The sequence below is a fragment of the Pseudomyrmex gracilis genome, unplaced genomic scaffold, assembly GCF_002006095.1.
Source record: "Pseudomyrmex gracilis isolate BER0280 unplaced genomic scaffold, ASM200609v1 scaffold_85, whole genome shotgun sequence".
Lineage (NCBI taxonomy): Eukaryota > Metazoa > Arthropoda > Insecta > Hymenoptera > Formicidae > Pseudomyrmex > Pseudomyrmex gracilis.
The window spans coordinates 79,686-95,599 of NW_018020669.1; the positions used below are offsets into that span (position 1 = coordinate 79,686).

The 15,914-nt window shown below is 41.1% G+C and overlaps 1 protein-coding gene across 22 annotated transcripts in view; it reads right to left on the reverse strand.

The window, feature by feature from the left end:
• Window positions 1–15,914, reverse strand: part of LOC109855259 (basement membrane-specific heparan sulfate proteoglycan core protein) — a 170,672-nt gene that overhangs the window by 29,312 nt on the left and 125,446 nt on the right. For 12 of the 22 annotated variants that reach the window (XM_020429298.1, XM_020429289.1, XM_020429291.1 and 9 more), the window contains 7 exons: window positions 15,321–15,434; window positions 14,671–14,784; window positions 12,685–12,792; window positions 6,508–6,624; window positions 3,735–3,890; window positions 2,017–2,166; window positions 1,450–1,560 (listed from right to left, as the gene is read on the reverse strand). In XM_020429298.1, the coding sequence (XP_020284887.1) occupies window positions 1,450–1,560; window positions 2,017–2,166; window positions 3,735–3,890; window positions 6,508–6,624; window positions 12,685–12,792; window positions 14,671–14,784; window positions 15,321–15,434 (870 nt within the window). The remainder of the gene's footprint in view (window positions 1–1,449; window positions 1,561–2,016; window positions 2,167–3,734; window positions 3,891–6,507; window positions 6,625–12,684; window positions 12,793–14,670; window positions 14,785–15,320; window positions 15,435–15,914) is intronic. The other 10 variants (XM_020429302.1, XM_020429301.1, XM_020429306.1 and 7 more) reach the window with 8 other exon arrangements.

Consider the following 15,914-nt stretch of genomic DNA (forward strand, 5'->3'; position numbering starts at 1 on the left):
CAATCGAGCTCCTTGCATAATGGAAGGAATGGCGATATAGCGATAGAAATAACACCAGTTTTAAAGAGTTTATATCTATAAATAACGGTAGGAACAGCGTAGGAATCTAACATATAAAAATACACACGTATCAAGGCAGATCAGAAAACGGAATAAGCAATAACGATAAAATTTCCGATGAATTGGAATTCTGCCTATTGCTTGTCACTATTCCCTCGCATTGTGCAAGAGGCTGCTTCAAAAATGATCAAAACGATTATCTCAAAATTGCAAAAGTAATGCATGTAGCAATGCAAAGTGAAGTAAATAGATATTAAAAATTTCAAAACGCGATTACTTGAGCGTTAACACAAAAAAAATGTTTGCATGACATTTTCATCAATTGTTTTGCAATCTATTATTAATGAGTACCAGTCACTGCGTTCTAGTTCAAGTTCTTATGCAGAGTAGAACGCGATCAATTTTCAGTAATCGTATAACATTCATCTTGCCGTAACATTTACCCTTCTTGTTCAGTTAGAATGTTATTGTAATCTACTTACAGAGTTTCATGCGCTTCCGAACTTATATCGGTTATAATTTTCAGAGAGAAAGAGAGAGAGAGAGAGAGAGAGAGAGAGAGAGAGAGAGAGAGAGAGAGAGAAAGAGAAAGAGAGAGACGTGAGCCATTTATATAATTACGTTTGCAGAAAGTAGACAAAATACGACATGCGACATCGCGCTGATCGTGCAACCGCCGCGACATGCGAAACTGGTCCTTTTCGCCGGAAAGAATGCGATATCGAGTTTTGTCCCATGCATGTGAGGTGTATTACGGAGAGTCTTTCGATCAACTTCTAACACGTTAGAACAGCGAGTGATCAAATCAATAATTAAATAACTTCACAAAATAAATTAGAATATATTATATTCTAATATTAACAGAAACATTGAGATCAAGATAACAATAATGGCGCCATTGCAGTATTGTGATTAGAAAATAGTAGTTCTATATACATTGATTTAAAAAAATAACAATTGTTAATTGTAAAAATAATAATAATTGTTAATTTTACTCGTGCAGTATTAAAAAAACTATGTTATTAAATTATTATTATTATTATTATACTTTGAGAATCAAAATCTCTACGTTAGGTTAGTTTTTTACGTTATTTAATTATTATTATTATTATTATTATTATACCTCAAGAATCAAAATCTTTCTGGATTTTCGAAACATGCTCTGCACGTTCAATATCGTTTTAATTTAATCGTTCGCGATGACTTCTCAAAAATAACAAGAGTAAATAGAATTTTTGTAACATTACAATGAAATTTTGGAAATTCTTTCGTGTGAGAGGAACTGTTCGTAAAAAAAAAAAAAAGCGCAGTAATTGGACTTTGATCAAAGCGCAAGAGCGATGAGGCCATTTTTTTCTTGCGAGCGAAAGCTGTGTGTCATATAATTACCGCATTGATCCTCATCGGATCCGTCACTGCACTGCTTTATCCTATCGCACCGCTGGTTTTCCGGCAAGCATTCGCCACTGGCGCATTTCCACTCGCCAGGTATGCATATCCCTTCACGACACAAACATGTAGAAAGCTCGCTCCCGCGAAAAGCGTTAAGGATCGAGGTGTCGTCAATGGTGTCATTATGCAAATGTTTCGATATAAGTAAAGTAAAAATATTCACAAAACTCTGTCGATACCCATAATTATAAGCAACAAAAGTTCAATAAATACAAAGTTTTATTCGGAAAAAAATTAAAAAACAAAACATTAAAAAAAAAATGTTTCGCGTAACAAAGATGTTGCAAAAATTCTTGTGCGCGGCTTCCAGATTGGAACCGCGCTTCAAACGTCTCGCGAAAACGTCTCTTTATAAATTAATTTTAATTACAAGTGTGTTGAATTAACTGTGTTTCTTTAATGGCACCATTAAAATCTGTGAGAAAATATTAAAAAAAAAAAAAACAAAAAAAAAAACAAAAAAAGAGCGGAACGGATCGGGAGGACGAGGAGTAAAGCCCTTACCACAGCCCCGCTCGTCGCTGCCGTCGAGGCAGTCGAAGATATTGTCGCATTTGCGTCGCAGAAGAACGCAACCGCCGTCATCGCAACGCATTTCCTTCCTCGGATCGCATTCTCTCCTACGTTCTGGCGCCCAGCGTGGATCGGACGTGTCTAAGCGCACACATAGGCACATTCAAGAGAATTCACGGCAAAGGAATCAAGCGAAAAATAACACGAGTATAAGGACACGTGGTAGGTATACTTACAATCAGTTGTAAACAATGCACTCATATATCACACACAGAGAGAGATATATATATATATATATAATCATAATGCAACTAAGGAATGCAATAAAGGCCAAAGGGGAAAGATTAATCCGCAAGCAAAGTTCGCGCAAAAAACAGCGGCGAAAGAACATTAATCTTTTACGTGTTGTTAAAATTACATTACGTTTAAAGTCTCTTTGAGCGTTGAAAATATTTTATATCTTTGCGGTTTGCTATTCTTTTGGCAAAAAATGTAAGTATGTGACGTGTGAACGGGAACCACCGGTCTGTGAGGCAATTGCCGCAAGAATAATAAAGTTCGCAAAGATACCAAAGGAACCGGTGAATGAAGAACATCGTCCGGACACTATCGTCGCAACCACGTCGAGCGTTCAAGTTCGTGCGCAATGCAGCTACTTGCATATCAATGCACGTATGTAGCGTATATCTGCGGGTTGCCTTATATTCGCGGCGATTTACGGCGCGAACGAGCGGGAAAACCACCACGTCGACGTAAAACCACCGTGAATCTTCCGTAAAGGAAAGGATTCGCGGGGGATGATGCATTTCCGGAGGTGCGTCCCGCCGGTCCTTTCGCGTATTCCCTCGAAGAGCGGCGCGAGACCGCGGTCGAGAAAATTCAGCTTATCGAAGAGAAAAATATATATATCTTCTCACCTTCCCCCCCCCCTCCCCCCATCTCTCTCCACCCCGCATCTTCGAGAAATTGTTTCTATGAGGTTTTCCGCGTTTTTATCAATTCTTCAAGAACTCTGTGCGACACGGCACAAGCAAACGTTACAATGAATAACCCGCTTCCGGATCTTCTTAGTAAAGAGGCCGGAAAAACTCTGGTTTCTCGACCGCGATTGTAACACACCGATTGATCGTGAGAAATGCACAATGAAATGCAACCATCGTCGAGTGTGTATCCGCTTCAGCGGCTGGTATCCACTTGTCCCGCATAAATAAGAGTTCCTTAAGAGGATTCGGTCGAAACCAAACATTACCGACTTCCGCGGAACATTACCGAAGACTCCGGCGGAAACTTTCTTGTAACACCCGGCGGAGTTTCAAGTCTCCGGTTTTATTTTATTTTATTTTATTTTATTTTATTTAAACGCGTCGAGACGTGTAAAAATGCGAGAACGTAAACGAAAGAGTGAAAATCACAAAAAATGTTTCGTTCGCTTCGCGAGGAACGAAACAAGAGAATCGCGTGCAATTAATAACTGACGGACGGAGACGCGCCGTCGGTTATCGATTTTCCAAAAGCTCTCAACGTTATTGATCAGTCCAGAAAAGCTATTGACGCGCGAATATTTTAATCGCTCAAGCAGAAGTCTACACGATCGAGGACGATCACGTCGAAGTGAATGATTCAGCTCTGGCGGCGTACACTCCAGACGAGGTTGCATGCATGTATTATGAAGCGATGAGATACGGAGACACACTGAAAAAGGAGCGTACTGGTAGGCGAAGTGGTGTGTATAGTGTCGTTAGGGGACGGAGCGCAATCCTCGTCGCTGCGATCTGGACAATCCGGATGGCCGTCGCACCTGTAGGCGTCCTCGATGCATTTCTTCCCGGTGGCGCATTTGAACTGGTTAGGCGTGCATTCCGGTTCTGTATTTTGTTTTGTTTCACAGCGGACATATGCGCAAAGAACATACACATTTTTACACATACAGTGAAGACTCGTGTACATATGTATATATATATATTATATACATATATATATATATATATATATTATATATATATATTATATATATATATAGAGAGAGAGGTATATGTATGTATCGAAGCAGAAAAGCCACACGTAGCGCTCTCAGAGCTCTCTTTTGCAAAGGCATAACGCGCTTTCGACTCAAGGCGATCAGTTTTACTTCTTTTTTCTGTTTTTTTTTTTAATTGATAGCTACCGGTCCGAAGTATTGTCACATCGCGAAAGCGAAAAAGCTGATTCTGGAGCAATCGTGAGTAGAGCGCAGTTGTGTTGCGAAATGGATGAGAAAAGCGGTGAAAATTATTTCCGTCCCGGCATTTATAAAGCACGAGCCATCCCGCGCGTCTCGAGGCGGATGAAACGTTCGTGAAAAATGACCCCGTCGTATTGGCTAATGCGGATTACGATGTCGCGTGCATCGCGCGAAAAATGTGTCGTGACGATAAGTACGACGACGACTTTCACCCACCCTCACCCGCGCGCGCGCGCGGAGATCGACTATAAGTTTTGCACACAGAAGGGATACACGATTATTAGTTCCCCATAAATGTGTGTAATGGTCCGCTATTACGTGAGGTCGTTTGTCGACGAGAAAGACGACATTCCGGTATTTAGAATTCCGACTTCGCGAAGATAATTCATGCATATTGATTTGCATCGATCTTGCGTGTAAAAAATATATATATATATATATATATATATATATTTCCTGTTCGTTTTNTTTTTTTTTTTTTTTTTTNTTTTGATAAAATCGCGAGGATGTGAAAACGTGCCGCTTAATGTATTAATAACAAATTGCTCGCGCGCGCGCGCGCGAATTGAGTTGCACACGTCGTGTGTATAAAATCATTGTTGTATTAAACTATTATTTAACAAATTTTAATTAAAACGCAATAATAGTGATACTAAATTATGTTTAATACTGCGGGATATCGTGTCGAAAAGTTTACAATTCTTTGCAATGTGAAAAATTCGTGTGATTTATATTCTACATACTTCACATGGTGATTTGCGGAAGATGTAGACAAGAGAGGTGAGGATGATAATGATGAAGTTATTTACACGACTGTGTATTAATGAGTGAGAGCTGTAGAGGATTTCTAGTCGCAGATTTCAATCTCAAATTTTATATCTCTTAGTTTTTTAGTTATTTTATTCACCATTTTGCTTCCACTTCTCTTTCCATCCGAATGCAAATTATAATTAATATATATAATTTAATTTTTCAAAGCAACGGTTATTTCGGTGAACGACCAATTTGACCAACAATTGAGAAAAAATGTTGCGATCAAACGAGCGCGCAATGCAAATAAACGAACAATCAAATTGACAATTAAAAAGATGATTTTATTTAAGAATATTCATTTCCTTGTATGTTTATTGTACAATATTCAATTATGAGATCTGCGAGTAAAATCCTAATTATATTGGTGTAAATTAATGTTGGGAGGATCCAAATTTAAGCTCTATACTTGGCATCTGACCGCCAAGAAACGAGTTTAAGAGGATCCAACGAGATGAAATAATTAGCGATTTGTTTATTAGCAAGCGTTCTATCGACACAAGCGAAGCGGGGATTGAAAAAAATGTGTCGCGAAGGAAGAGAGAAAGAATCAGGTAAACTCTCTCTCTCACACACACACACATTCAAATCAAATACTTTTCCCTTACGTACACGTCAAAATGATTTTATCAAGATTTTTTTATCATTACTTGTAGAAATAACTTCTCGATGTTATATCATTCTGTTGGCTAATATCATTTGCTTGCAAAAGCGCTTGTTTGTTTCTTAAACATGTGTAATATTACAAAAAAAATATTGTAGCAAAATCAATAAAAAAAAAAAAAAAAAAAAAAAAAAAAAAACTACATTATTATTAACGAGATCGTACAAAAACACACGCTACTATTTCAACTGAGAATATTTTAACCAAAACTGCCTATCGATTCGCGGAGAAAACCATAACAGTGCGAATAAATAATTCGCACCAATTATTCGGAACCAATTTCTACGCTTTTGTAGTTAAAATTCCATCGTCCCACTTGTTATATTGAATCGCGTATAACGATACCGATAAAACAAAAATATTACGTTTCAGTTTCAAAATTCTCTCTTTTTTTTTTTTCTTTTTTTTTTTTTTTTTTTTTTTAACTGCGAGTTGCGTTAAACGTCAAAATAACAGTGGGTAATGTTACCGTTGCAAAAAGTCATGCGTGCTCGCAACACGTACGCGATATGTATATATGTACTATCTCATTCAGTCTTTCTCTTTCTCTCTCTTCGCGATACTACGGGAGAGAGCGATTGATAAGTATCCGAAACGACGCGTAGAGACGAGGGTGTCGCATTGTCTTGACGTTTGTTCTTCCGAAGGATGGAAACTTGTTTATATATATGACAGACAATGTGTGTGTTACTGCGCATTTTAATCCCCCGCGCGCGTCATTGAATGCTTATCAATCACTTCACGTGTAAGGCAGCAACGTGTGACAGGTATTACATGGGTTATGTACCGCAAGAAAGCTCGTCTTCTGCCATGGGGCAGTCGTCGACTCCGTTACAGACCAAGTTCGTCGGTATGCAAGAGCCATCCCCGCAGGTGAAGTCCATGGAAGGACACGGGGCCAAACCTACAGGATGCCACCGGCAAAAAAATTCAAGACCCTTCTTATCAACGCTCGCGTCTCGTATTCTGTCTCGCAGTCGCCATACAGACTCTCAGTATATAAACTTTCCCGCGAGTTTAGAATTCTAGAATTGTTGCTCACATAATACAATAATCGACGAGTAAAAACGCAATCTTCGTCGCGCGAATAAACAAACAAAATCGGCGGCGAAAAACTCAGTCATTCAGTATAAATGACATCTCGCAGCCGTTACACGATTTTTCTTGTTAAAAAAACAATCTCAAAACACATTTACGTATCAGCTAATTAATGCAAGTTCATCAATTCGAAATAATTTACTCTATGAAATAAAAAAGAATCTAATCAATTAAATCCAAAGATGCGTATGTGATAATTAAACAAAATAATGAACTAACATGTGAGCGACTGAAACAGACGCGAGTTCGAGGTTGAAGTTATTTACAAGCTATATGAACATACAAGATGTTACACAAAGAAACATTTAAAGCAGTATTAAAGGCATGGTAAAGGGCTTGTAAGTATATATATATATATGTATATGTACACATGAAAAGCGTCTTTGGTTAAAAAAACAACGCGTGATTCCGCGACCAAGAGATTGTTTTTTTGGCACAGGATGTCCTCGAAGCTTGTTTCTAACATTGAAAGCGTTGTGTGAAGAAGCCCTTTGAAAGTGATTGAAATTATTTCGATTTTGCAAGAAAAAGCAGAAATACGAAACTCGTTTTTTGTAAAACTGCGCGCATGTTTTTTCACTTAATGAATCGCGATTGACCTCACGCTCGTTAATTTTGTATATTATAAATTGTTTTTTTTTTTTTGTTTTTTTTTTTCGATTTTAATTCTCAAATTTCTACACAGCCTCGTATTTCCTTTTCCTTCTCTCTATTCTGATTTATTCTTGATATTTCGTTATGGATATTTATATATACAGTGTGTGTGTTTCGGACGTGTTCACGTGTATTGTGTGTAGAAATTTTGTATTAAAAAATTTTTGTTTCAACTAGATTGTTCCCGCGGTGTGCGATTCGGTGTGTAAGAATTTTTTTTGAAATTTTTTTCCGTGACGTGAGAAGCAAATTTGTGTACTGTATCCTTGTGGGGAGCGAGTGAATTGCTTGTGTGACTCTCTATATGTGTGTGTGTGTGTGCCGTAATGTCAAGAGCTTTGTAGTGTGCGGAATCGATAAAATGAGGATGATGTGATTCCTTCTTGTGTATCCGGGAAGAGGATTTGTTGTTTGCGATTGCTTAATTGACAATCTAATCTCGCGATTATGTGAAGATATTATTCCGCGCGGGAATGCGGTAATGACTAACGCGTCGTCTGACGCGTCTACTGACGCACCGGAGATAGCGAAGTCCTCCTTCCCGCGTTCTCGTTAACCACAAATCCTCTTTCGGAAGATTGGGCGATAAGTGTGAGTGATAAAAGTGTAAATGGAGTTTACACAAAAAAAAAAAAAAGAGAATAAGAGATAAGATAATTCTCTAATAATAGATAAGATACACTCGCACCGCACATTGCAGTCACTGCACTCAGTGAATTACCAGGTCTAAATAATTATGCGGTTTTCTTTCTCTCTTTCTTTCTCTCTCTCTCTCTCTCTCTCTCTCTCTCTCTCTCTCACTCCACAGAAGGCGATATTTTTACAGCACAAGGGACGACACAGTGTGTAACGTGCACGTTTTTTACATTTTAAACCCGAAGCGCCATGTCTCGCGGCAGATTTGTTTGCTCCAAACACGTTTACTTTCCCCCAAAGCTGTTGTAATCGCGCACAGACAGTAGGATGTAGAGTTTTTTTTTTTGTTCCAGCATTCGCGCGTTGCGTCGTTTTTTTTTTTTTTTTTTGTTTTCGAAGAAGAGCGAAAGCGAATTTTTTCTGCGAGTCACACATAAGAACAAAAGAGAGAGAGAAACGAAGCACCCATCAGCGGAAACAACGACGATCTTTCTTCGATTCTTGTTCTCTCCAAGAAACGGAGAGAGAGAGTTCTCGCGTTTTCCGAAAATAATGTTCACGTGTGTCATATAACTACAACGTCGTCTTATAATATCTTCGGAGATACGGTTTCTGTAAAAGCGTAGGATTCTCCGTCCTTCCCCCCGGAGGAGGAAGTCACGTTTGCTTCTGAGAGCGGTCGCCGTGACGCGCCGTGACGCGCGTTCCGTTTTCGCAGGCAGAGAGATTTAGTAGCAGCGAGGAAGAGAGAACACACGGAACGCGCGATACACACACGTATCATCCGTGCGAGATATTATTTCGTAGATTTTCGATACCTTTGCAATTATCTTCGTCACTGCCGTCGTAACAGTCCCATTCGCCGTCGCAGATCTTCGACGCGCTTATGCACCTGCCGTCGTCGCAGAGATGCTCGACATCGGTGCATTCGTCGTTCGCTTCATTCTTTGAAAAAATATTGAATCCCTTCCGGTTTACGTTGTTTCTCACATACTCCTCCAATCTGTTCATGTATATGTACTCGCAATTGGTCTCGTCGCTTGCGTTTAGACAATCCACGATGCCGTCGCAAACCTTGTTCTCGTCTATGCACGTGTGCTTGTCGCACGCGTATTGATTCTTGTTGCAATTGTCGGCTTCGTAATCCTTCTCGTTGGACGTCGACCTCGCGTCTTCGTCGTCCTCGTCGTCGTCGTCGTCGTCGCGGTCATCCGAAATCACGATTCCCCCCGTCGTCACGACGTCTGCGGTGCCACTTTCCGTTTTGTTTTTTCCATCCCGACAATTGTCGGAAGTTGTTTCGTTCTCGTCGCATCTCTCGTCGCCCGACGTCGATTTACTCGCGGAGATTGTTGTCTTCTCGCTTTCCCCGCTCGCGTTGGTTTTTTTAATCGCGACGTTTTCCCCGCTCGCGATTTTCACGACAACGCGTCCACTCGACGCGAACGTCGCGTCGTTGTCCGTCTTGTTGTCTTTTTTCGCGACGGAATCGCTCGAAAGCGACGACGCAACATATTCCTCAGTCCTCGAATCCGGATCGTTCGCGTCTCCGCTTGAGGAACTCGAACCGTCAATCGAATTGCTCGAACCGTCAGTTGTATCTCGCGTCTTATACTCTTTGAGGCTTCTTCCGTCGGATGTTGCTGACGCGTAGAGTGCGGTCGCGCGATTTTTACTCGTCGTTTCTTTCGAACCGAAAAGTTCGTCTTGAACAACGCTGCTCTCCCCGATGTCATCAGTCTCGGAGAATATCGTCTTAAAAGATTCCGTTGTGGTTGTTTCATCAGTGAGATACCAGTCGTTCCTACTCGTGCCGCGATTGTCGTCAGCATTGTCAGACCTCCCCGTGTCATTAGGAAAGAACGTGGTGACGCTCGGTTGTGAGCCATAATCGTTGCCATAATCGCTCGTCGCCTCGTCGGTTCTCGGAGTGACGGTTGGCTTGCGATTCTTCTTTCGCTTTTTGTCTGAATTTTTCTTATTTTTCATCTCGTTCCTCTTGCCGCCCTTATGACGATTATTGTGTCCGCGTTGTCTGTTGCCGTGTCCTTTGCCGGATCCTTTCCTTTTGGACTCGTTGTCACGGATTATCTCCGGAGCCCTCGTTGTCGTCGTTGTCGTCGTCATCGTCGTCGTTGTCGTCGACGACGACGACGACGACGACGTTATCGTCCAGTTCTCGAGAACACCGAAATCATCCCGCGATCCTTCGTCCAGAGACTCTCTGGATTCTTGCAATTCCTTCGGATACACGGAATCGTTCGCTATAATAGTTACGGATGCTTCGTTTGAGTTTATCAGTCCGGAATCGATTTTGTCCCGACTCTCTCTCAACGAACTTTCGTTAGACGTAACTACGGACATTTCGTTTGAACGGTTGTCAAAGATTTGGGTTCGATTATTCGGAAAATATCGATGTAGCTTTGCATCGACAGTATTAGATTCGTATATTGGATTTTCCGTTGTTGTCAAAGAGTAATCGATCTCGTCAGTTTTTGCGGGTCCTGTGACTAACGTATTTCCCAAAGAAGTCGCCTCGTCGGATGCGATCGCATCTGTGCTCGTAGGAATTGTTGTTGTTGTTGTTGTTTTGTAATAAACCTCGCTATTTTTTTTCACCTTACGTCCGTGTACAAGTAACGTATTTTCCAAATCGTCACTTTTCGCTACGACGTTCACATCCGACAAGTTGTCGTGTTTTTCAAAAACAAATAGCTCGTCAGAAATTTCGACAAATTTCTCCGTTGCATTAATTTCTTCAATTTTACTCGCGGACATTTCACGATCGTTGACGATTGTTTTCGAAGACGCGATTGTATCTGACAGTTGCGCGTCAATTATCGATTCCGTTTGCGTTCTTAACGTTGTCGCGGTGAATGAATCAAGTAAAACGCTCGAATATTCGTCGACGTAATTTTCGGAAACGTTCTTTAAACCGCACGTTTCACAAATTACCGTTTGGATTTTGCCGTTCGCGTTTGTCTCGTTAAACTTTGAATTGACATTAATATCGTACGTCACCGCTGTCGTTTTGGTAATTGTCATGTAAGTCGTCTCGTTATTTTCGTCCGATACCGATTCGACGGTAATATCGCTCGTTTCTCGTTCAATCGCGGAAAAATTATTCTTCGCGCTACTTATAGTCGGAGCTTGCGACGTAGTGACGTTTTCGAAATAAAATACACATCTTGTATTATTGTTTATTAATCCCAGTGTTTTGTTTATTTTTGTAGCATTTTTATCGGTTTCCCATTTGGACGAAGAATTACGGGACGCTCTTGCGTCGGATGTTTTGACACTTTTCATATTTGTTCGGTTTCGTATTTTTTTACCATCGACCGTGCGCGCGTTTTTCGGCAACGAGTCGTTGTCGCGTCTGAACATTAAAGATCTCAGGATTGACTGCTTGAGAGATTTGGACATTCGGGACTCGTTATTGGACAATTTCGACGATACGTTGTTCTTAGCAATTGAACGATCGGTTTGTTTCCCGTCGTTATTGCAATCTGCGGGTTCTTTGCGAACGTGTTCCGATTTGCGCCTCGACGGCGAAACCCCACGGTCTTTATCTTTCGATTCGGGCGCGATTCCTGTCGCATACGCCGCGAGATTTCGCAGCAAGGTGTTTGGGAATCTTCCCGGGTAAACTTCTTCCGGAAACGCTTCCAAGAACGGGTTGCCGATCGTCACGCCGGGTTTGATGGTGAGCCGCGGAACACTTTCCGTCGTTTTGGATTGCATATTCATATTCCCGCGGCGTTCTGTAGGTTTTTCCTTGTGGAAAATTGCGGCGGTCGTCGTCGTCGTTGTCGTCGTCGGTGACTTGAATGTGAACTTCGTGCCGAACTTCGCGGCGTTATGCAAGTTTCGCCGTGGGTGCTTTTCTACGAGCGACGCATGATTTCGCGATAAGTATGATTAAAAAGGGATCATCGCCCGCGACAAAAATGTTAGAAACGGAATTTTTTTTCTGAGGGGAAGAGGAAAAACTACACTTTTGTGCGCGAAATTCGAGCGCGATCGATCGCGCGAACGAAACGGTTTTTGAATTTCGCCAGCTTTAGCGCATTCGGGCTTTATTATTTATCGCGTTTCGCTGAAACTGCACTTTAACTAAATTAATTATTTAAAAAAGACCGCAGAAAATCAAACAAAAACTTTTGCATCTTAAAAAAAATGCACTATAATTTATAATCGAAAAAAAATAACGAGCCAAACTGCAAGTTTAATATCGATCTCTTCTTCGTCTTCTGCATATTTCAGTGTTGCGTTACATATTGTATCACTACTAATTTCAAATGAACAAAATCAAGAGGGGAAACGCTCTTTCGTACAATAAACTGTGTATAATAATCAAAAAACGCGAGATTCGTCTATTTACACAACAAAAAAAAAACAAAACAAAACAAAAAATAAAACAACATATGAATGTTTCGTTTGGTGCATGCGTGTGCATGAATATGACGAATATGATAAAAGAGAGTGTGTCTGTGTCTTTCTGTGTACGTGTGTGTGTGCGTGTGCGTGTGAAAGAAAGTGAGTAGTGTGTGTGATTTGATGATGTATACATAATTACCGCAGTCTCTCTCATCAGAGCCATCGGAGCAATCGTTCATCCCGTTGCACTGCAACTCGTAGCCGATGCAGCCGCCGTCCGTGCAGCGGAAGTCGGTGTCACGGCAACCTGCTCCATATTACCACACTCATGCGCATTTTTTTTTTCAAAAACAAAAAAAAAAGATGCAATGTGCCCTCCAACCACCTTCGAGAAGTGTGATCCCCATTCCCGCGCGATTTTTTCGGCAAAAATCCCTCGGCAATGATCCTCCAATGAAATCCCGCGAATATTCCGAATCTCCCGTCCGAGAGACGATCTCTCAATGGTTGTCAAAACGCGCGATGCCGGACATTTCACACCGGCATTAATGTATATATTCTGACGCAAATACGAGATAAATGAATCGCGCGCGCGATTGCGATGTCATTCTCGGACGGAAGAAACGGACCTCTCGCACCCCTTTACCTGAATGAGAGATGCTTCGAGCTGCGCGCTGCTGAGATTAGTACACGAGCGAAAATAGAGGCACGTAGAGGAATCTTACAAAGCGAAGTCAACGATCCGCATTCTCAATCGAAGACGAATTAAGTTTTCGATTGACAATGAGACAGAATCGCTGTCTGTGCTGTTGTGATGATTGTTGTCGGTCGTTTATCAGAATAAATATCGGAAATTCGCTTGAAAATATTAATTAATTCGGAAAAACAAAGATCGCACTCATTGGGGGTTTGGGGGAGAGGGGGGGGGGGAAACGGAAAAGTACATTTGCGCAACTTTCGATAAGATAAATATCACAGGCGAAATGTTGTCCGAAAGTTTCGCACCATTTTCTCACACACACACACACACACGCACACGACCGATCGCGTGTGCGCGCGCCTTGGGTTTACATTGCAATGAAAACCCGAGGATTAGGTGAGGCTGTGGTGCAACGACATGAGGGGGGGGGGAGGTTAAACTCTATTTTGGGAAAAGACGTTACTTTCGGGCGTCGCCCACCCGCACCGCGGGCGTAAAGTTCGGTCAGCGTGGAAAATCGTAAATCGAAAGTCACGCGAAGCGTGCCGGAGAAAATTAAGTTTACGTATTCGCATTACACACAGCGCGCGCGCAATGGCGTGTCCGTCCGTTCCAACGTTGCGCTCTTTTTCGGATTGCCAAAACGCGCCAACGCGCGCATATAATTACGCGCGCCCGCAGCGTAAATGCGCACGATATCGATTTGCAAAATTTAATTTACAGACGGTGCGCGAAGTTTTTGTTTTGTCGCGATGATACGATGAGACAAAAAATAAAAAAAAATAAAAAAACAAACAAACAAAGTTCACGATTTTTCTATCCGAAATTCGAAGAAGATTGTGGATATATATCCGTGCGAAATCCTTATTACTTCTGTGAGAGGGCGAGTTCGAGTTTCTCCAGACTCGAATGAAATCACTATTAAATTTACATTCGCGAGATTTATTAAAGTGCCCTGCAATCTTGTTGTTAAACTTCGCAGGCGCGTTTGAGGGTTTGCTTAAGCTCAGACGCCGCTGCCACCGCCGTTCTCGATCGCTCGTGAATAATCACGTTGAGCAACTGACACTTGGCAAAGAGTTATCGGTGCGCAAGCTTATCGCGGCTTATTGCTGGAACCGTCGACGACGACGACGGCGGCGGCGGCGGCGGCGGCGGCGGCGGCAGCAACGGCGGAATTATATCGATGCGCGCGTTGCGCAAAAGTGATTATTGATCTCGCGCGATTATGTGCAAACATGCTGAAACATGAAAATCACGTTAAACGAGACGACATAGCGCAGAGACGACATTATAAGTGAAAACAATGAAAATTAGATTCCGCTGAAATCCGCATTATTAAAATCTCGTTGTGCGGGTAAAAAGGAAAGGGGGGAGAGGGGGGGAGACGGGAGTTGCGCTCCCGGAGAGCATCGAAAAATCGATCGAGTAAAGTATGTATACACGAAGAAGAAGAGATGAAAAGCACGCGGAGAGCCGACTTACCGCATTGGATCTCGTCTTCGCCGTTGCGACAGTCAGGGTGCCCGTTGCAGCGTTTGTCGATGCTTATGCAGCTACCGTCCACACATCGGTACTGATCTCCGCTACAGGTGGTCACTGGAAAACAACGGGCGCGTTTTGCGATTATAATAAATATCCCCATAAATCTTATATTTATCATACAATGAAAAAATCAAAGAGCCTACGGTCCAGGTTGAAGGTTTATATAATTCTCATTATTATTATGTAAACAGTGCGCGCTGAAGATGATCAACAATAAAAAGTGATCAAAACGTCCACCTTCAACCTGGACCGTAGGATCTTTGGTTTTTTTTTTTTTTTCATTGCATTATAATTTGTTTCATCAAGCCGTTGTTGATATTAATTCTTATATTTATCTTGGCATATCTTCTTATTGTCGTAACAACAATTTTCAAATTTATATTTACAAGAGAAAATGTCGTAGATATTTTGAAAGTAATTACGAAGTGATTTCTCGTTCTCTCTTTACATAACCGTGGTATAAGAGATTCTGTTCGCAGTAAACTGCATAAAAGAAGCCGAGTGTACTTTTAAAAACTAATTAGTTGTAACAAAAAAAAAAAAAAAAGAAAAAACATCGAACTCAGAAAACAAAACAAAAAACATAATACCGGTGCAATTACGCTCGTCAGAATAATCGGGGCAATCGTTTCGTCCGTCGCATCTTGCGCTTTTGCTGACGCACACGCCGTTAGCGCACTCGAACTCGTCCGCTCGACATCGTGCTATGTAAAAAAAACAAACAAAACTTTAAGAATATACATACAGAAATAAAAAGAACAACGAAATAGATGAAAGCGGATAAAAATGAAACGGATAAAAATGAAAACAAAAAAAAAAAAACAAAAAAAACCCCCCAAAAAAATAAAAAGCATGAAACGATAGTGCCGTCATTTGTTTTTTACGATAGCTTTTACAATGATATCTTGATTTAAGTTGAAAGTTTTTATTCTCTATGTATGTATCTCTGAAACGATAACAGAAGAGGTATCGGTTCGTGCTTTTTTGTTTTTTGGTTTTTTGTTTTTGGGTTTTTTTCTTTTTTTTTTTTTTTTTTTTTTTTTTTTTATTGTCGAAATTTCGAACCGCGCATCAAAGTATATTCGATTAACGCGATATCAATAATCAATTGTGCAGTTATCACCCTGTCGCGTTGTGCAAAAATATTCGACAGGCTGCTTTAGTTAATTAAAAACAGCAACTGT